Below are 23,248 nucleotides of genomic sequence, written 5' to 3'. Positions count from 1 at the left end.
AATGGGAGGTGTTACATACTATCATAGGACAGAAAACTCTTCATTGTACTTATTTGCATATCTGTCTTTCTACTTTTAATGGAATATGTGCAGCTCAGGGACTTATAAATTTTCATTTAGGTATTTCTTATACCTAATAATCTCTGGCACATGGTAGGGGCTTGAAGAGGTTGGCTGAAGGTATTTGTGTGTTTTTTGATAAACTGAAATAACCATGAAAGAAAAAATAGAAAATGTTCATTGAGCTGGTAGAAAAAATAACTAGAAACCTAGGAAATGAGAAGGGCCTGAGAAATTGATTTAGAATTTATAAGTAAAGGGACAAGTATACAGAAAAAAGTAAGAGCACTGAGGACAAAATCTTGAAGAATAAAGAAGAGCTGAAGAAGAACATAAAGAAGGTGCAAGCAGATCCTAGAGAACATGGAAGCAAGAATATAAGATAAGTAAAAACAAGAGAAGAATTTTAAGGTGGAGGAAATGGTCAACGGTTATACAGTAACAGCACAAAAATAACCACAATGATAGCATTTTAAATCCTAGTCTATTTGAGAAGTCAAGAACAAGGGTCAAGAAGTGATTAAATCTCAATATGGGAAAGTAAATGATATTACATAATTTTAAGGCGTAGGATGGAAATGGAAGACAGATGTTTGAGCCGTTGGTGCTGATCAGTATATGCTGAATGATTAACCAAATAGAATCATACACTGATATCATCAAAGGTAGAAGACTTTGATGAAAGGTCTTCTCTCCCAAGTAAACAACTTTTTGAATTGAATAACCCATCAATGTGGAAATAACTCATTTTTTAACAACTTTGTTAAGTTATAATAAACATACCATATATTTCACACATTTAAAATATAAAATTGAATAGTCTTCGGTATATTCATGGAGTTGTTCAACCCTTACCACAATCTAATTTTAGATCACTTTTGTTACCTCAGAAACTCCATAACCATAGCTGTCGATCTATTTCCCCCAACCTCTCAGTTCTAGGCAACCCTGGGCCTCTATGGCCTTGTCTATTGCAGACATTTCATGTAAATGAATTTGTACAGTACTTATTCTTTTGTGTTTGGCATCATTCACTTAGCAAAATATTTTCAAGACTCATCCACATTGTACCAAGCACTATATTCCTTTTAATTGATGAATAAATGTTTTATTACTAGAGTCTAGCACATTTTGCTTATCCATTCATCAGTGGACTGAAATTTGTGTTGTTTTCACTTTTTGGATAAATAATGCTGCCGCGAGAATTTGTACACAAGTTTTTTTTGTGGATACATATTTTCATTTGTCTTAGGTATATACCTATGAATGGAATTGCTGGGTCAAAGGGTAACTCTGTATTTAATTATTTGAGGAATGAACAGACTATTTTCCAAAGTAGCTATATCATTTTACATTCCCATCAGCCGTGCATGAACATGGTGAATTTCTCCACATTCTTGCCTGTATTTGTTATTTTTGACTTTTTGATTATGACCATCCTAGTGGGTATGGAGTGGTATTTCATTGTGGTTTCTTTTGCATTTCCCTGATGACTACTGATATTGAACGTGTGTGTGTGTGTGTGTGTGCACGCGCGTGCACATGTGCGTGTGTACACACACATGTGTGCTTATTGGCTATTTGTTTATCTCTTTTGGAGAAATCTCTACTCAAATCCTTTGCACATTTTAAAATTGGATTATTTATCTTTGTATTATTTTGTTTTGCAGTGAAAATTATTCTTGTTGTAGAAAATTATTTCTGTAGTGTAACCCTTCTTGACAGCTCATTTGATTGCTTTTAGCTATAATTATAGATTGCATTGACTATGTTCCCCTATTCTGCAATGCAACCTACAAATTTTCCCTTTATTAATCATGGTGAGAGTTTGAGGCAGTAGGGCTTCTTGGAGGAAGGAGGTATTTCAAAGTGACCCTGTAATATACCACACAGTATGTAATCTACTTGAGGCCGTTCTAGGGAGCAGATGGAAGTATATATATCCTGTATTAGACAGAAAGGATTAAGGTGATAGGAAAAGATTTTCTAAGTTTGTTTCCCTAATAGGACCCTTGACTGTATAGTTTTATGTTTATTATAAAGAGTTAAATGCTGAGCTACTCCATCTTTTGATGCATATTTACATATAATGGAGGAACTGAAAAACTTATAATTAAAAGGGGGGGCTCGTCTTTTCATTTAAAAAAAATTGTACTATAACAGTAGAATTTTAAATTCTACAACTTCCAGAAAAATGGGCCTGTCCATAATTTCCTCTATGGTTTACACAACCCTAAATGTATAGTTTTCTTTTCAAGTTTGCTTGGTATCAAAGTTGGAACATCTGTTTCTTTTGTTTATGCCAACAGATCTCATAAGCATTTAGGCTTTCATAGAAAATGTTCATGCAAATGCCAGCGGGTGTGGGCAATTAGTTATGTAAGCTACAAGCAAACTCCCTCTCTGTAGAGTTATGGATAATCACTTCCATTCCACCTACAGGTCTCCCTGCTTTATCTTTTTCTCTTCAGTGTGTAATTAAGCCTTTCTAGTACATCCCGAACAATGTTTTGTGGTGTGAATGAGATTTTCAGAAGTGCAGAAAATACGTGTAATTTTAAAGTCCCTCAACCCCTCATTTAGCAGATTTGACTAGACAATAGATTTCAGAGGTTGCTCCTCAGCATTGAGGAGTACATTTAAAAAAAAGAGAGAGAAGTAGACTCAGCAGCTACATGAATCCCTGCCAGGGCAGCACTTTCTGATGTTGAATAAAATCCTAGGTTAACTCTGCATTATACGGTTTCTGCTACTGTAGAGATCCTTCGGCTCTTCCTTTTACAAAACCTCAGGGCCTCCTAAATACAAAGTCACTTGCAAGGCAAACATTGTGATTTGTTTTCCATTTGGATGGACGAGACACAGTTGATGTTCTCATTGGAACAGTTACAAAAGGCATCAGAAAATAAAGAAATTATTATGTTTTATTAAAACTGCTTTTAGTTATTTTATCTAGAAAGAGAGGTATGGAAAGTGTTCTGGGTGTTTTGTAAAAATCTGATTCAACTTATCAAGTCAGACCTGTTTGACTTTTAAAGGGTAGTCCTTTTTATTTTCCTTATGAGTTTTATTTCTTTGTTTAACACTGATCTTTTAAAGTCAGAGGTAGAAAGAAGAGAGTAGGGAAAGGGCAAGAGGGAGTGGGAGGGAGAAAATGGAGAAAAAGAAGGAGAGGAGAAAATAGAATGGGAAGATGGGAAACATCCATGAATATGTTCCCTATGAATAAACATGTATTTCCTTAAAAACAGAGGTCTTTGAAAAACATAGTAAAAACTCAGAAGAGACTCTATGATAACAACTTGCCTATCTTTGTGTCTATGTAAAAATAATTAAGCCAAAAATTATTTTTTACTTTTGGTAATTTGAAGGGCACTAGAGGTCAAACAAGGTTGACTCTGGCAAAATTCCTCATTTTTATCTTTTGTCCCATGACTTCCTCTTTTGCGCTCCACCCCACACTTACTTGGGGTCTATGCTTCTACTGCCAAATTCCACCATGTGGGTAAAACCCCTCTCTTCCACAATCATTAAGGAATTTATTTGCTAAATAATCACTTACATATTTAATTAACTGATTAGAATTTAATGAAAAAATGAAAAAAGAACATCAGTTGGCATTCATTCACATAAAAAAGTAAAAATATACCCATGCATTTGCATTTTAATATCTAATTACAGAACAAAAAGGCTTTTCCCCCAGTTCAAAGAACTTTCAGCTTAATAACTTGGCCCTTTGCTTTTCTATAAACATGTTAGAATCTCACTGAAAAATTTCTTTACCAATAAAACAAAAGCAAAAACAAAAGCAGCTACTCTACTAGAATTTTTTTTATAAGATTTTTATTTATTTATTTGACAGATCACAAGTAGGCAGAGAGGCAGGCAGAGAGAGAAAGGAGGAAACAGGCTCCCCACTGAGCAGAGAGCCCGATGCAGGGCTGGATGCCAGGGTCCTGGCATCATGACCTGAGCCGAGGCTTTAACCCACTGAGTCACCCATGTGGTCCCTCTACTAGAATTTTAATGAGGATTCCATGTATAGATCAGTTTAAGACAGAACTGACATCTTTCAATGTTAAGACTTAAAAATGATACTTAAGTTTTTCCTGGTGTTAATCCAGGTGCTCTTTAATGTCTTTATTATTTTCCAAGTAGTATTCACTATACATTTATTAGAACTATCATTATCAATATGCTTTTTTTTTTTTCCTAAGGACTTTCTGTTCCATACCCTATATGGAGGTCTTCGATCTACACTGCCCAGATATGCCTTCACCTGCCACACTTTCTGATAGTCTTACCTCATGCTGAGGTTACATTGTCACCAGGAAGTCACCAATTCCAGCCACTGACTGAATTTGGAGGGTGTACTAGAGCCAGGCTCATTCTGGCCAAGGCAAGACTTCTTGAAATAACACTCTGCTCTGGGGCTTCCTATCAGCCTGTCTCAGGATTTTTCAGAGTTACACTGCAGCTTGAGGTTCTAACTATGTAATCCTGATTCCTTCTCTGTCTCCACTCACATGTGCCAGATCTCCTTGTGAAGCCTTCAGAAACTTTTCCTATGTATGCTCTTGTCGGGGACTGCCTCTGGCCGGGAAAGTCCCTGCCATTACAAGAAGGTGCTTGGCTCACTGCTAGCAAAATACGCTGCAAGTATACAATGAACTTTCTGGTGAAGCCCGCCTAAAGGAGGATATAGTTATTGGCTGTATCAAATTTCATCAGCATAGTAACAGGACTCTCATTGGCTCTCCCCATTGCTTGACCCCTTATTGGTCACCCTGCTGTATATAAGCTAAGGAAGTTGATTAAATAAACGGAAATGAAGCATTAACACCATGCCAGGCTCATTGTCGTCCTTGCGGGGCCGAGGGCGACAAATGGTGCTGAGACCCGGGAAATATTAAGAAAAATAGAAAACCCTTGCAAGGGAGAAGTCCGCAGGTAAGCGGGGAAGGGACCATGATCAAAGTGGTGGGAATCTTGTACAAGACCGCAATAAGAAGCGGGGCGGCCTTAGAGCCGGGATTAAGCAGCGAGTATACACAGAACAGCCATTAGGTTGGGATTCCAATTATGGGATCTGGACTGTCAAAGTTGAGGTTAGAGGGTTCCCTAAAGGACCTTCTAAAGGCCAATGGCACGCCATTAAAAACGATAACTGCTAGGACATTCTTGAATACAGTTGAGACAGTGGTGCCTTGGTTTCTGGACGAGGGCTTCTAAATATCCCCCAATGGGACCAGTTAGGTGAGGATTTTAAGAAGAGGGATAAAAATAAACCATTACCGCCGGGAACGTTAGTTATATAGACTCTAGTCAGAGGGTGCCTGGGAGGATATAAGCCGAAATGTGATTCAGTTATTCAGGAGGGCGCTGAGGCACTCGAGGAAGTGAAAGAAGAACGCTCATCTCTTGCTTCGGAAAGGAGTAATTCTAGCGAAGGGGAAGAAGAAATGTCGGGGGAGGAGCTAGAGTGGAAGTTCAAATTAAAACCAGACCCTCCCTGTTCAGCAGTGACCCCTAGTGCTCCGCCTCCTTACAATCCCCTGGCCGGGGAGATAACATGTAAATGTCATCCCTCTGCTGATGAGGATTGGAAGACCGCATGGAGGGGGGCCAATAGCAGCTCGATTTTCCCAGTTCTAGAGGACCAAAGTCATCAACGGTATCACCGGCCCTTGGAATTTAAATTAAACAATTAAAGGAAGCGGTCATGCAGTATGGCCCTCAGGCAGCATTTACTATTTCTCTAGTGGAGTCCATAGCAGGCATGAATTTAATCCCCGAAGACTGGGGGAATTTAGCAAGGGCAGCCCTCTCTGGAGGGCAATATTTGGTCTGGAAGACAGCATGGCAAGAGCATTCCCAGGATGTTGCACGGCGTAATGCCGCAGCAGGCAATCCACAATGGAATCTGGATATGCCCAAATGGTTATCATGGGACCAGTCCAATTAGGGTTACCGTTGGTATCTGCCCTCCCCTCGAGTTGGCCTTCAATTGTTGTAGATATCAAAGATTGCTTTTTTCCTATACCATTATCTCCAACACATTATATGGGACAGAAAGGTACCCTTTTACATAGGGCATATCAGGGCACATACGGCTCTCCCCGGCCCCTTGACGGAAGGCAATCGCACTGCAGACATGTTAACCAAAGAGCAATTTATCTTCACTTTAATGGAAAATATTCAACAAGCAAAACAATTTCACAAGCTATTTCATGTTAATGCTCTTACTCTCAGACTTAAATTCAACATAACTAAAGCTCAAGCCAGGGACATTGTAGTCTCTTGCAAAAACTGTGTTACCCTCTTGCCATCCCCCTCCTTAGGAGTTAACCCACGAGGCCTGTTACCCAACCATATATGGCAAATGGATGTTACTCACATCCCTGAATTTGGTAAACTAAAATATGTGCATGTTTCCATGGACACATGTTCTGGTGTCATATTCGCCTCTATCCATGCTGGGGAAAAATCCAAAGATGTTATTTCCCACTGCCTTCAAGCCTTTGCCGCTTGGGATAAACCTCGACAAATAAAAACAGACAATGGACCTGCATACACCTCACAAGCATTTCACGGTTTCCTTACTCAACTAAACATTACCCTAAATCATGGTGTTCCCTACAATCCTCAAGGACAGGCCATCGTGGAACGTGCCCACTTAACCATCAAACAAACTCTTTTAAAACAAAAAGGGGGAATAGGGGACACGTTCCGGTCCCCTAAAGACAAACTAAATACAATTCTATTTATTTTAAATTTTTTGACGCTCGATAAAAATGGTCAAGCAGCAGCTGAAAGACATTCAGCCCGTATGGATTCTTCCCCCAAGCCCTTAGTTCTTTGGAAGGATATCCTTACGGGACAATGGAAAGGCCCGGATCCTGTATTAATCTGGAGCAGAGGCTCCGTTTGTGTTTTCCCACAGGACAAAGAAGTGCCGATTTGGATTCCAGAGAGATTGGTCCGGAAGGCCCCTGAGAACGAGGATGAGGACAGAGGAAGCCGTGATCCTCCTACTGTCGTAGGGGACTCTGATATTCCTAATTCCCCTGATGGCGACATGTAAATTATGGGCTATTCTGAAGGCTTGGCCCTATCCTTTACCTTTAACTAATTCTTCCTTTATCTTCCCCCCGTTCTTCACTAGCTGATATACTGAGTGTTGGTTCTATTCCTTTTTCTGCGCTTTGTGTTACCCCTGTAAAATTCTCTCAATTTAATAAGGCCAGCAATTCCTCCCAACAGCTCTCTTAGTATTTGCAGGGTGCCTGGTCTGACGATATTCAAAATTTCACATGAATCCTTCTGGCTGAGATAACTCGAGTAAATAGCACGTGTGTGCAACCAGCTTCCCTTCCAGAGCTATTTCAAACATTCAGCAATATGTTCCAGTTCACCAAAAATGGGCTGGTACAATTGGTCATCTTGTCCTCCTTCTTATTGGCATTCTGCTTCTATTCAGAAACGTTCACCAGTGGAGAACATAGCAGTGTCCCAATAGAGGCTGGGACATCTCCCCAGATATGGCTAAGCATGCTAGATCGGTAGTCAAAGACGGGTAGGATCAGTAGAGAAACATACCAACCTAAGACAGGACAGAGATCATCAATATCTTGTGTCTGATGACGGGTAAGGATGTTTTCTGCTACTGACAACCTAAGACAGGCACGATCTCTGCCATAAAACAAAAAAGGGGGAGATGTCGGGGACTGCCTCCGGCCGGGAAAGTCTACGCCATTACAAGAAGGCTCACTGCTAGCAAAATACGCTGCAAGTATACAATGAACTTTCTGGTGAAGCCCGCCTAAAGGAGGACATAGTTATTGGCTGTATCAAATTTAATCAGCATAGTAACAGGACTCTCATTGGCTCTCCCCATTGCTTGACCCCTTATAGGTCACCCTGCTGTATATAAGCTAAGGAAGTTGATTAAATAAACAGAAATGAAGCATTAACACCATACCAGGCTCATTGTCGTCCTTGCGGGCCGAGGGCGACATACTCTCTTTCTTTTGTCTGTCATAGTGATTTCCTCCACTCTTTTGCACATCTACTTTCATATTCATGACTATTTCTCAGACTATAGGAGCTGAGAAAAAGGACCTCCTTTTATTACCTTAAACAAATTTGCATCAATTCCCAATTTACTGTAAACCATGGGAAGGCTCATTTGAAACTGTCAGGGTAAGATTTCTGATGAATGGAAAATAGAGATGAGAAATAGTGAAGAAGATAAACCATGCTTGCAAGCCTATGAGGCAGGCTCAGGCAGAGGAGAGAAATTCTAAATTGGATAAAAATGCAAAAATTTTGATTATTACACTAGAATAACCTATAGTTCTATGATTACTGTATGGACTTTTAATGACAAAACAACAGTGCTTTTATTGTTTAAGAGAGACTACATAAAATTAAGATCCATCCCAGAACTCACCCGGAGCAACAAAGAGTGGGTCGGTAAGTTAAGCTTAATGGAGAGTATTAAGAAAAAATTATTTTATGTAACACACTGAATCCTACTTAACCATAAACAGGTATTTGGGATAATGTCAGTTTAACAGTTTAACTAAGAGGAGTTGATGTGGTTTTTAAAGTATTGGGCATTTTTCTTAACAATTGAGAATGGACTAGGTCCACGCATTCAAAGGCAATTCCTCGATAAGAATAATAAAATTTTTAAAGAATGGGAATCGATGGAAATAATAAACCAAGAAGAGACAGACCACCTTTGTGTGTATTAGATAACACTTTGTTGGTTTGTGTGACTTGTGTTGTCTCTCTGTGGGTGCAGAGTGTCGTGGCAGCAGTACGACTTGAGGCTCAGTTCCTTGACGTCCTCTCACATCTTCTTCATCTCTTCTCCATTATGTGGTGGCTTGAAATAGGTAGAGCAGCATTATTCTACTCTCAAGTCTGGAGCGTACCCTGGTTTCCTAGCAACTCAGGCAGGCAATGTTATCCCCTTGCATTGGGCGTAAGTGAAATAGTTCACATTGTTCTGTAGGGGCCCAGAAACCAGAGGACATTTGAGGGTTGGAGCCCATCCCCTCTCTTTTTATGACTCTGATGTGCCATTAGAAGACTAGAACTGCAGAAATCATTTTGAATCCAAATGGGAAGCTTGTAACACCAAGGAAATTGGGGTCAAAGAATTCATACCTTTGATAAAATTGAGCTACAGAAACAAATCATCCACCTACGCTAAGAACCTTCAACTTTTGTGAGTCAATCAACCCCCTTCATTGCTTAAACCATTTTCAGTCAGATTTCCTTCGGAGTTGCAACAGAAGGTCCTAACTGATAGAAGCCATAGGGAAAGAGCTCTGTTTCCAGGGGCAGAAATTCTGAGATCTGAATCTGGGAGTTGTCGTGATAAAGTTGTGTAACTTTAGGCCAGTTGCTTAACCAGTTTGAGCCACCATATATTAGTTCATTAAATGGAAGTGATAATGTCAAGTTTCAAGTTCTGTTGCATAGATTACATGGGAGAAAGTATATCATAACAGGTATCCAATGAATATGATGGCTTTTATATTTAAAGTAAATTTGATTTCCATTTTGATATTATAAATTAGCAAGTAAATTTCCTGTTAGAAAACATCAATGAATGTGTAATAGATATCCAAGTTACTTAGCACTAAGTTAATCCCCTCTGGCTTAAAGGAGACTAATCCTCTATATTACACAAAATCTATGCCATTGATCACCCGGCGTAAATGGTAACTTGTACAAAGAACTTTCCTTAGGAAAGCTTCTAAAACTATAAAACTTCCTTGTTGCATTAGGAATATTTCACATTCTACTTGGATACTCAGTATTTCTTCTATTCTCATGCACTGAGAATTGATTGTTAAATTCTGTTCATGTAAAAAAAATAGGTGATTGTCTGAGTCCACTGTTTCCCACGGGCGTCCCCCAGGACCGTGGAACGCCGGACTAGGAGGCGACGATTTCACGTGCTCAGCTCTCACCCCTCTGGCCTTTACCCAAGCTGAGAAGCCATCCACTTTTTTACAGATATGAGGACACATTCCCAGTGGAATCACAGAACATACAATGGAGGAACACCTGAATGCTGAGAAGCAAAGGAAAATGAAATGTGATCCTGGATGATAATGGCACCAGAGAAGGAATTATGGCACCAGGCCAAGGCAGGAAGGGTTGTCAGGGAGGTGGTACTCCTCCCTTCCTTCTGCCCCATGCTGACCCAGCCTTTAGCCCTAAGGTTCTCAGAGTCTTCCAACAAGCATTTTGGAGCATCTCCTCTGTTGCCTTAAGACACTGCACAAAGTACTGAGGATAAAATGATGTATAAAATAGTTCCTGACCTTGGTGAATTCATAGTATAGATGGGGACCATAATGTAATTCAGAGATCCCCCAGTGGACCTGGGCCTCCCTCTGTGATAAGCTCATTAGGCCTTTCCTAATGCAACATGCTGGCTGTAGATGTCTTTATCTTTTAGTCCATCCAATCTTAGTCTTCTAGCTCTAATTTTTCATAGCATTGATCTCAGATTATTCACCTGGTATACAGATCAGGGAGCAAAGGATCTGACTTTGTTTAGGTGTTTGTGAATTTCTAATTTGCTTGTTAGGAAAGAAGGGAATCTGAGGAGCTGTAAGGGAAATAATTTAGGGAGAATGGAACTCCTCCCAGAAAGGATTAGAGACAAATAGATTGGCAACAGTTGCCTGTGTAAAACCATTCTTCTCTCCAGAGCTTCAGCCCTGTTTCAACAGCTACAGGTAGGGCTCTTCTCTGTAGGGAGACCAACGCCTTGTGGCGACCAGGGGACCATGTTCCACAGGGGAAAGCATAGTCCTTTAGAAAGTATTTGACTCTGATGTGGGCACTTTCAATCACCATGAGTTTTTGATAGACCGAGATTTAGAAATTGCTTCTATTGCATGTGTATGTTTTATGGGACTATATCAAAGGCTATTTATTATCTAGTGTGAAGTTGGATTGAGTGGTTCTGGTCTGAATGAAAGCTGCTATAGTGAGACAACTTACTAGCGTCCACTTCAGTTACCACGATTGGTTTGGAGAATTGAATTCGGAATCCCCAGGGATAATCACCAGTTCCTTTGAACAGTCTCACCGTTCGCTCGCGAACTAAAGAGGAAGCAAAGAAGGCATTCTTTTGAGTTACTCTTTAGATACCACAAATATGATCGTAAAAGTAGCTAGTATTTATTGCTAGTTTATGACATGCCAGATCTAATAAAAATGTTTTAACCACTCACTAGTATTATCTAATTTAATCTTTATGTCAGCCTGTTATTATTCTTTTTGTGGAGAGGAAGAAACTGAGGCACAAAGAGGGTTTTTTGTTTTGTTTTTAAGAGAGAGAGAGTGTGGGGGGGGGCTCCGTGGGGTGGGGAGAATCTTTTTTTTTTTTTTTAAGATTTTATTTATTTATTTGACAGAGAGAGATCACAGTAGACAGAGAGGCAGGCAGAAAGAGAGAGAGGGAAGCAGGCTCCCTGCTGAGCAGAGAGCCCGATGTGGGACTCGATCCCAGGACCCTGAGATCATGACCTGAGCCGAAGGCAGCGGCTTAACCCACTGAGCCACCCAGGCGCCCGGGGTGGGGAGAATCTTAAGCAGGCTCCTTGCCCAGTGTAGATGTGGAGCTTGATCTCATGACCTTGAGATCATGACCTGAGCTGAAATCAAGAATTGGATCCTTAACTGACTGAGCCACCCAGGTGCCCCAAGACACAGAGAGGTTAAACAGTTTGCCTGAGTCACATGGTGAGTAAGGGGCAGTGCTCACCACCCCAAGGCAGTATGATTCCCAAAAGGCAGCTGAGACTTACAGGTCTGAGTCACTCAGATCCATAAACAATAGGCCATCTGTTGCAAAGTTCTACATGGAAATAAGAAAACAGAATCCTCAGCTGTATATTTAACTCTTACAGGACCCAGGGAAGCCTGAACAATTGAGTTTCTCGGAATAAGCAGGAACTGCTGGGTGGACTTTACAGATATTTTTAACTATAAGGTTGTGCTGTATTGAAGGTAGTTCCAGAGACTTCACAGTAAGAATTCATGGATTTTTACATTAGTCTAATGACCTTTAATTAATGTGGTCCTGTTATTTCTCAGTCTGCTTTTCCATGTTTCTTCTCCCTTTTCCTCCTGCTACTTTCACAGCATCTTTTCTGTATATATGTAGGGCTCTGGGTGTGTGTGGGGTGTGTGTATGTCTGTGTGTGTGTGTGTTTATTTCATCTTCTCCTCACCAATGAGTTTGGTTTATTCATAACTTCAGCTCACTCGTGGACCCTCTTGAGTTTTCTCTACCTCAACTCAAGGCCTTTTCACTTCTGTGCTCACTACCATAAGGGCTTCTTCAAATTTCTGAAAGTGAGAATCTCATCAGGTGAAAACATCTCTGCTCATAACTGTTTGGGCTGTTACTCTTTGGAGGCAACAAAAGGGCAGGATTATAAAGCAGAAAATATGTCTCCGCAGGACTGTTCTTTTTGTGGCAGGACAATTCACATAATGGGAGATGTGGATATTGTAAGCAGTTTGTCTTTTACTGTATATTGACATCTTGGTTTTTATTTAGAAAAAAAAATTTATGCCTAAGTCATACTAGAATATAAAACTGAAATAAAACTCTGAAGGGCCTACGTGATCTCAAAAAGATCCATTTTTTTCAGTGCTGACAAAGTTATCCCATGAAGAATGTTAAACAAAAGTCTTCAAAATACTGAGTGGTTAGCTATATTTAAGGTCAAATTCACCAGAGAGAACCACTCACCCAATACTGGGAGAATTAATCTGTCTCCCCAAATGATACTTTATTGTGGTATACTTTATTGAATGATTTTATTAATTTTTCTATGTTAATATCTAAAAATGATAAAGAATAAATCATAATAAAATATAATGATAAACTCCCTACGTGCTATAAGTGAATTATTGGTAATAGGCCTATTGTTAAGTCTGTAGGGGACTAACTGTAAAATAAGAATACTCCTCTAAAAAAGAAAAAAGAATACTCCTCTATTCATAAGGACAGGGCAAATTCACACCTTAAAACTATAATTTAATAGTATCCCCTTTTATTAAAAAATAGGAGTACATTAGAATTTATCGGTAACATTTTGCTGCTGCTCTCCAACCCTTCTTTGATATTTTGGTATTTCCCTTCTCACATCTCAGAGGGTTTGAGATCTTCCTCCAGATTAGAGATCAAGGACATTTCCTCCTTTCGGGGTTGCATCCTCTTTAGATCCATATTCAAAGGCTATTATGGAATGCCTAATGTAGGCAAATTATAGATAGAATTAGAAGCAATTAAGAGGCCAAAGGAAAGGGCGCTGGGTGGCTCAGTGGGTTAAGCCTCTGCCTTTGGCTCAGGTCATGATCTCAGGGTCCTGGGATCAAACCCCGCATCGGGCTCTCTGCTCAGCAGGGAGCCTGCTTCCCTCTCTCTCTCTGCCTGCCTCACTGCCTACTTGTGATCTCTCTCTCTGTCAAATAAATAAACAAAATCTTTAAAAAAAAAAAAAAGAGACCAAAGGAACTCTTAAGAATTTAAAATGATTGACTTAACAATTACATTTTGAGTGGGAAAAGATCTTACTCCAGGTTTCTACTTGATGAGGAACTTCTTCCTTGCCATCTGATAGATGATCTGGGTGGGTGAGTCCCTGATCTTTGGAGATACTATTATTATTAATTTACATTACAGTTTAAAGATTTCTGATTACAAAGTTTGTAAGAAGATGTGCCGTTATTTTATTAAATTTTCTCTCTGGTATTCTGAGGTAAATGAGTAGGGTTTTTTTAAATGAAATTTCCTATAAGAAGTTACAAATATAGTAAAAAAAATTAGGCAATATGTCCGAATGTGTTTGGATGTGACCTTCTGCTTGGTCGTCCAGGGTACAAAAATATCTGCTAAAAACAAGGAAATAAGTGTCTCTGTCTTTTAGTGATCCATTATAGCCTAATAGTGGAAGTTATTCATTCATGAACATTTACTGAATATCGACCAGGTGTCCAGGTGTTTTCCTTTGTGTTACGACTGTAATGGTAAAGATGGACAAGAGACTTCTTCTCATGAACTTTTCATGCTAGACACTGGCTGCCAAAATCGGCATGCGTTTAAAGAGAGGAAGGATAAAATCTCTTCGTATGCATTAATGAAGGAATGTTTAACTTTCCAAAATGTCTGAAGAAAATACAGTTTTTCTGTTGTTGAGCACAGTATCAGGAAAACATGCCGAAGTTCCTGGGAAGGCACTAGTGTAACCCAGCCCTAAAACTCTGTCCTCTGCTCTATTCCATGCTCTTGGGAAGATTTCCATCATTTCTTTAATTTCCTTTTGGCAGTCATTTTATATCACTGTTTTGATTGCCATTTACTGGATCTCAGAATAATTTAAGGGACAGAAATAAGAAATTCAAGGACACAGAAATGGATATTTTCACAATCTGTAACAGGCTGGTAGCCAATCAGGGCAGAAAGAAAATCAGAAATCCTATTTCTGACCTCTGTAGAAATCATTTCTAACATCCCCACTTGTCAAAACGTTTTGCTCCCTCTAGGTTACCCTCTTGATACCGTCTTCTGCTTTTGACAGATTGATTACCCAACAGATATTTGTTTAATGGAATATTTTTATTGTGTTGACTCAAATCAAATCATGTTTGTTGTTTTGTTTTTGTATTACATGAGACTGTGAAGATAGCTACTGCTTTCAAGGCTTCGGTGATGGTGACTTTTTTTTCCCCTTCAATCAGGCAAATTGAATGTCAACAATGTATGCAAAAGTATAAACAATTCAATGAAGTCTTTAAATGGTGAACTCAACTGTAGCATTCTCCTGTGGGAGAGGAGACAATCAAAATGTTTTGCAATATGTTCCCCTCCCATTCTCAAGACAATTTTCTCATATTCTAAGATTTGCAGGCCTGGTTTCCCCTGCCACTGTCTGGTGGATAATCTATGAGTGCCACACAGCTGCTGAAAAGCCACAAATGAATGTCATTGTCTTTTCAGAGACTCTGTGCGTACATCTTCAAGTCATTTATCCCCTCAAATAACACACTTCCTTGGAATCATCTTGTTAGATGTAAAAGTGCAAATGAAGGTAAATATTTCCATAAACATAACACCACTCATATATTAAAAATACCTTAAATTTTTTTTTTTTGCTCCCTCAATATGCTTTTTTTTTTTTTTTTTTTTAAATTTGAGAGAGAGTGTGTGTGTGCACTCAAGTGAGCACAAGAGTGGGGGGAGGGACAGGGAAGAGAGAGAATCTTAGCCCCTGAGTCGGGGCTAAATCCTAGAACCCTGAGATCATGATCTGAACCAAAGTCAGACATTATAAGCTTAACCAATCAAGCCACTAAGGCACCCCTCAATATAATTTGATAGTGATGCAAACCTTTACCTAGTTCTCTAACTTCTAGAAGAGCTCTTTTAGGGGATATAGATTGATTTATTTTTTAAGTGTAAAATTTATTCTTACAAAATACAGGCTGGTAGATATAAATTAGTATTGCAGTACCTTAAGATGACATTAGGTTAATTAAGGTATTTTTTAGTTAAAAACTATTCATTTGCCTTCAGCTCACCTCTCCTCTTAATCTTCGCCTTCTTCTGCTGATATCTCAATGTCATGTAGTTAAGAACATAAGCATCTGCTAACACTTCAAGTAAGAAAGATCAACTGCTGCATTCTCGAACTAAGTTTCAGTCCAATAAATGGTATTATGAAACTCACTGGCAGCATTTAAACATTTTGTTTTTCTTAGGTGTGATATGTATATCACACATAAGATTTTCTTTGGCAAAACTGAACAAAAACACGTGTATGTGGATATGTATATGCACATATATATGAGAGTATATATGTATGTGTATGTCTGCAACTTTTGGGCAAAATTGAAGAAGTTTTCATTTTTTTAACTAAAGCAAATAATAGTGAATCAACCAAATGCTTTATTTTTTGATGACCATAAGCAGTTGTTGAAATAGTGATAATTGTACTTTCTCACAGATATCATGTATTAGTACTTGCCAAAACACTGTGAGGGAATAATTGTATTTACTCATCGCATGTTTTCATACCTGCCTGCTATAAACAAAGAGGCAATAAATATTCATAAATCTAGTGAGTATCTTAAGTAACAGCAATTGTTTAGAATTCATAGAAAATATGTATGAATATATACAAATGTATGTGAATATATATTTAATATTTATCCAAAATTCTCATAAGAATTAAGAAAAACAGGGGTGAGGGGCACCTGGGTGGCTCAGTGGGTTAAAGCCTCTGCCTTCGGCTCAGGTCATGATCCCAGGGTCCTGGGATCGAGCCCCGCATTGGGCTCTCTGCTCAGCAGGAGGCCTGCTTCTCTTCCTCTCTCTCTCTCTGCCTCTCTGCCTACTTGTGATCTCTGTCTGTCAAATTAAAAAAAAAAAAATCTTAAAAAAAAAAAGAAAAACAGGGGTGAGAGATAGCAATATCTCTTGACCATCTTCAAGGTCAAGATGGATAGAAATAGCCAATAATAATGATCAAAAATAGAATTTCATTTCATTTTTTATAACACTGTAAGATTGGCAGAGAGGTAATAACAATAAATGACTTTTCTAAAGTCAGATAGCTGGTAGATTTCTGAATGTTACTGAAATCCAGGACTTCTTATTTATTCATTCAACAATTATGTATTGGCTTCCTATGATGAGGAATGCATCAATGCATATTCCTACAATACAATACATATTGGGTGGTTGGAATACATCAGAGAACAGATAGACAGAAATCCTAACCTCCCAAATTTTGCTTTCAGCCTGGTGTCCTTTCCCTCTACTATTCTATTACACAAATAAAAGTTAAATATTAAAATCTTTTAAAAAGTTTATTTCTAGATTCTTATCATCTATTTTAATTTTCAAAAATTCTGTTCTGAATTCTTTGAATTTTTAGACTTAGAGTCTTATACTTACTAGTCAATGAATGGTTAAGCTTATCATGATATGAATATAAATAAATATTCTAAATGTACAAAATATAAAACTTGTATTTTATGCATGTGTGTAGGAACTGATTTAGATTTACAACTTTGCCTGTACTGAACATGAGAAGTACATCTTTGTAAAATCTGTCAGTTCTCACTGTGTGTCTTTAACAACTTCCACTAGTGCCTGGACCATAGTAGGCATGATATTTGTTAAATGCATCATTGTGTAGTTAATTTACAATATTATTTTCAACCTGAATCTTTGCTTGCTCGAGTTAAATTTTTAACTCTTTATCAAGGTCATTTATTTATACCAATAAGGCACAAATTTATAAAAGCTCTACATCTTAAATTTTATAGCAAAGATTGCATGAAATAATAATTTCATATATTAAAACTTATAATTCAGGTATGAGATTTTTTAATCATTAAGCTGTTACTGCATTAAGGAAATATACATACTGTCAGTAAACTAAAAATTTCATAACAATTATGAAATCATTAGAATATTAATAAAGTCTGCAAAAACATTTATATTATTAAATGAAGATATACTGACTAAATAATCACATTTTAAATGTGAAAAACAGGCTATAAAATCTTATGTATCAGACTGTATACATGATAATATAAAACGCATATTTCATGTATATTTAAAAACAAAACTAGACCTATGTATAATACATAATAATTAAAAAATCCAGAAACAATAAAATGGTTATATTTTGGTGTTGGAACAGTACATATTACTTATTCATACTCTTCAGTAGATTTTTTAAAAATAGTATTTTTACCCCTAGAATGGAAAATATTGGACCCCTCCTATGTTAATCTTTATTTCAACTTTGGAATGACAATTCTATGTTTGAATGAGCTCTTAAAACAGTTTTTAATAGTTTCAGATTCTTTCCAAATAGTAAGAAATACACTGTATATGTACACTCCAAACTCCAAAATCTCCAAACATTCCACCCTGTGTGTGCATTTTGCCAACCTCAGAAACTAGCCTGGAGCTTGGCTACAAGTTCTCTAAGGTGTTTCTTTTATACTATAACTGTAGAGTCCTTACCAGCTACTGGACGGGGTTTTTTGCTAAGACATCTGGGACTGTCCTCCGGATTCCCATCATCCCCTCGGAAAACCCATGCTGCTGAATGGAAATTCTCTGTGTAGAATCCTTTCTCTTCAAGATCAACTCGAAAGCCAAGATCCACAGAGCAGCCATCTTCTGAAGTGACTGAGGAGCAGAAAAGGGGTAAAGTGAATTATGCTCTGGCAAGAAAGGAGAACCTCACGTGCTAATGGGCAAAGTAGGAAAGCAGCAGAATGTGTGCAGGGGTGAAGTGTTCACTCAAGGCACAACATCATCCTTGATAACAAGGAGCTAAGTTCGTTAGTTCCCTTGGGAAAAACTTTGCTAATCCTAAAATAACATAAATAAAACAGACATTGCTTGAGGGCCTACATGATGGAAGTCAGTACCTTACAGATGGCACTGTGAATCTTTTTGTTGAGGAAAATATGGAGAAAATAATTGTTCTGAGACTTACATAGTAATACTTAGGGTCAAGAGGAAGCCATGTAAGACTGCAAATGAGAATCTTTTTCAAAACTCCAAGCACAAGGGAAGAAACCCTATTACTTTCTGTGGTTCAAAGAAGGCACTGCAGAAACATCCCTAAGAAATTCCTGTGATCCTCCATGTAGAATAAGGCATATCGGGAGGTGGTAAAGTTTCAGTCAGTAGGTTCATTCATAGAAGTTATGGGTTTCAATGTATGTGGAAGTCTCCTGGCTAGTGTGAAAGGCTGTGCTTGCGAAGCCCATAGCATCGCTTTTCTGTATTTGCTTCCAAGGGTTTCTTCGTTGCCCTGTTTCGGTAACTCATACCTGAATAAAGTCATGCCCCACATCTTTCAGTCTTTCAAGCATGCAGAATTAAGAAGCAGCATTTCAGAACTAAAATATAATTTCAAGAAAAGCCTAAATCTATGACTTGCATCTCTCACCTATCATGAGGAGGGGTGCGGTTTGAGGTCACACTATGCTTTGTCAACAATAGCAGAACACCTCTCTTTCAATCTCTCCTTATAGACTATATACAGTTCTCCCTAGATCTTTCCCTCAAAGAAAGAGCTAAAGTTTCTTCCTTCTTCTCACTATGTCTAGCATTGACCAGCTGACTTCCACTGAAGGTCTCTTTTCTTCTCACTGATTGACTCTGGAGAACCCTCCTGAATGGGTCCAGTCCTTGGCCCTACATTTTCACATCTGCTTTCTCAGTACCAAAGACTGTAAATGTTACTTATTGTCCTGACACACAGACAAATGCAACAATAGTTTCTAGCTCATATATTTGTTTCAGTTGCGTAGAAATGGTCACAGGTGGTATGATGACCAAGCGTGCATCAGCCTAGTCTCTTGCAGACAGTCAAGAACAAACTCCAATATCTTCATAAAAATTTATTAGTGAAGTATAATTGACATACCATGTTATGTCAGTTGAACCCCAATATCTTCAATGCTTATTCTTGTAGTTCTTATTTTGTACAGCAAATGAGATTTCATGAATCGTCTGATAACTAATCCACAGTTTAAGTGGTTTCAGGTGCATTCATTCATTGTTCTCTCCTTTATTGAATTGAATTAGCCCAAGAGAATTGTTCTTCTGTCATAAGGAAGGTGCAAGTTAAGCACAACGGGGGTGAAACAATAAGATAGGGGACTCATGAGGCAGTAAGAGAGTTCATAGGAAAGAGAGAACAATTCTGGATGCAGGGAAGGAGAGGATTAAAGGAAGAAGAACTTGAGGAGTGGGCAAAATCTCTACAGGAAGATGGGGTTGTGGACTGCTAAGTAAACATGATATAGACAAGTAGACTGAGGGTGAGGAAGTAGATACTGAGAAGATAGACCATGTTGGTTGAATAAGTACACTGTTAGTGCAGAAAAATAACGGGGATGGCATACTGGAGTGCTATGTAATGATAAAGTAGGAATGTAAATTATATGAGAATGTTACTGGATATCTTGTTGATTAAAATAAAAAAGATGAAAACTTTAGAATACCTTAACTCTGCATACAGCATGCCTTCTTTCATACATCATAATTCAAAATCACTTTTTTTGCATTCATTTTTTTAATAACTCTGAGTGTGACATTTGAGTTTAGATGGTGGGAAAAGTAAACTAAAGAAATTATAACAATTTGTTGACCCATCTTTCTGAGGTTTAGGCCTAATTCAAAGTTGCTTTCTACATTGTATTGACTACAGTTGCAGAAGCCCTGAAGGATTTTAAAGTATGAAAGCACCTTTCCTTATTTGATTTATATCTTATATTGTTGGCCTTAAGTATTCAGTTACATTTTAATATTTATGAATATAAGGTACAGATTCCTGGGCCCATGGATTTATCTTTATTATTATTTTTTCCCCCAAGCAGTAGGTCGGTCTCTAAATTATAGTGATCTTTGTTTTTATCAGCATGCAAGAGACTGTTAAAACAGCTCACTTATTTACAAACAGATTTGATTATGTGGATGAGTGGTTTTCTGTTCATTCAGTTACCAAGACAGAGCTAATCAACATACCCTTACATAAACTGAAACATAAAATTTGTGATAAAATTCAATGAAGCAGCAAGCCACACACCTGCTGCAGCTTTGAACTTCCAGATTTCTCAACAACTGCCCCTGTGGAACTTTAAGCCAAGTAAAAAACAAATCCAAATGTACCTTTGTCACTAAAAATTTGTCTCCAAAATTTGGCTTGTGGTGATGAGCCTTTTAATAAATGAAACTTTAAAACAGAATGAGCCCTTAACATTGCCTGGTATTACTGAAATTGGATTTGAGCTTCTTTGTTCTTGAAAAACTAGAACACTTCTTTTCTTTTTTTCACTTGAGAATCAAAAAATAAAATGCTCAACTCAGTTCCAGATGGCTTTAGACATCCTCATATCTCTTACATTCCTCTGTATTATTTGCACATAATAATGTGGTATCACAAGAAGGGAGACCCAGTTTGGAGTTTCCCAGAGATGAATCGGGTTCAGATCTGAATGGTCCGACCAGAGGTGGTAGACTGGGTTCAAGAGCATAGGCTATGTGGGCTTGAAAACCAGCTCTGCCGCTAATTTATACCCGAGTGACTGGACACGTCACTTATCCTCCCATGACTCAGACTGCTCATTTGGTAAAGTGAAGATGAAAATATAGTTCTTAATTTATGATGGTGTTAGCATAACTCATAAGCAAATGTTTTGTAAAGGCTGACATAATAAGCACAATGTAATTGTGAACTCTAATTTTTATTTATTTTTTAGTGTATTTTGCTCTTTTTTTAAAAAAAGATTTTATTTATTTATTTGACAGACAAAGATCACAAGTAGGCAGAGAGGCAGGGAGAGAGAGAGGAAGGGAAGCAGGCTCCCTGCTGAGCAGAGAGCCTGATGTGGAGCTCGATGTGGGGCTCGATCCCAGGACCCCAAGATCATGACCTGAGCCGAAGGCAGTGGCTTTTACCCACTGAGCCACCCAGGCGCCCCAAACTCTTATTTTTAGAAAGCAGAGTTCCTTGGCCTGCTTGCCTCTCTCTCTCTCTCTCTCTCTCTATCCCCTCCTTTCTTATTTCCATGGAAACTAAGTTTTTGAAAATACATTTATGCAATAATTTTTGTAGCTGAACGAAATAAAGGAAATGCTATCAAGTATCCTCATACAATTAGACCCAAATTCTTGCCACATCTGTTTGTGATACAGGAGCCGTTTGAGATGATAAAAATCAGAGCTCCATTTTGCAAGCCCTTTCTGACTTTAGTTTACAGCCTTCAAGTTATTTACCTGGTGTGCCTTAGTCAGCATTCCCCACAGCCTAGATGCATTGATCAACTGTGTCCACATACATAAATATGTCATTCCTAATGTCTTTTCCAGTTATTATGTAGGAAGTCAGAGATGAGTGAGATTAACAGACTGAGAAACACCAGCTGTAATGATGCTCGATAAAGCTGTCAGGTTTTAAGTCATGGATTAGTAGCATATCCTGACTCTATAAATGAGATAGAAATTAAGCCACACACTAAACAATGGTAGCTCCAGCACCTCAGAGTGAACTGCAGCCTCTCTTGAAATGTTTCTGAAGAAACACAACATGAGTGTCTGTGGCTTGGATTAAACTGAGAAATAAAATGGCAGACAGTTCAATTCCCTTGTGTCTTAGGTCATACCGATTGTTCAAGTTTTCCTTCTGAACAGAATTCGCCTCAAAGAAAACAGTCATTGTTTTAAATTAAAATGACTGTGCTCTTTTGGCCTGAATGTGAATGTGTGTAAGTGACACAGCTGACTCCTGTGTTGTTTTGTGCGGGCCCTGGTAAATGATTAAGTGGCTCTTCGAAAGGAAAAACGAGAAAACAACCACCCTGATTTGTAATGTTTGCCAGTCTCCACTGCACAAATACTCCCAGCCTGACCAATTTCTAGCTACCAACCTGAACTCACTGCATTGCAGTGTTAGGACAAAGTGTGCTCGGAGAGCTACTGTGAACCACCCAGAGCAGGTTCCAGCACACCCATGGCCGTGTCTTTCTCTCAAGAAACACACAGCAGATGTGAATGTCTAGCAGCAACTATGTCTAGAGGACAAATGTCTAGATTTGTCTAGACAAATCTAGAGGATTTGTCCATCAAATACTGGATGAAACAGGCTTGGACTGAAAGGATCCAGGAAGCTCAAAGACACAATGAACTAGAACAAAGGGGTCCTTCTACAGGAGAAGAAACAGAAGACCAGAGAAAAGGATCCCTTTTGCTATGACACATAGACATCGTCTGTGGTTAATCAAGCAAAGCTTCCATTCAATCTAATTTTTTTTTTTTAGATCAATCATAAATTGTTCCAGGTAATAGTGGAAACTACTGCTATAAGTAATAGATTTTTATTACTGCATGTAACATTTTGTTTCTGGTTTTCTTGCTTATGGCCAGATTGTTCTTCCTTCTGACTCTTGCTTCTTAGCTCTTAAGATGGGTAGATTTGGATTACGTTAGTGTTAGTGGATTGTCGAGGACCTTGGTAATTTTGGTTACATGGGTTTAGAAGTCTGAGCGGCAGTTGAATTTTCTGTGGTATAAAAGACAAGAATTTCAAGGGTCCAAAAGGAGAAA

The 23,248-nt window shown here is 38.4% G+C and overlaps 2 protein-coding genes across 2 annotated transcripts in view; one reads left to right on the top strand and one right to left on the bottom strand.

Moving 5' to 3' along the window:
* Positions 1–23,248, top strand: part of LOC309861173 (uncharacterized protein) — a 734,084-nt gene that overhangs the window by 185,686 nt on the left and 525,150 nt on the right. The window lies entirely within an intron of this gene.
* The window catches only part of LOC309860922 (uncharacterized protein), a 112,711-nt gene that overhangs the window by 72,610 nt on the left and 16,853 nt on the right, over positions 1–23,248 (bottom strand). The window contains exons 4-5 of the mRNA XM_082723357.1: positions 18,149–18,316; positions 11,095–11,196 (exon numbers count right to left, since the gene is read on the bottom strand). Of these exons, the coding sequence (XP_082579483.1) occupies positions 11,095–11,196; positions 18,149–18,316 (270 nt within the window). The remainder of the gene's footprint in view (positions 1–11,094; positions 11,197–18,148; positions 18,317–23,248) is intronic.

This window comes from Mustela nivalis (genome assembly GCF_964662115.1).
Source record: "Mustela nivalis genome assembly, chromosome: 3".
NCBI lineage: Eukaryota > Metazoa > Chordata > Mammalia > Carnivora > Mustelidae > Mustela > Mustela nivalis.
The sequence above is the reverse complement of the archived record's forward strand: the minus strand, read 5'-3'. Positions and strand labels throughout refer to the sequence as shown.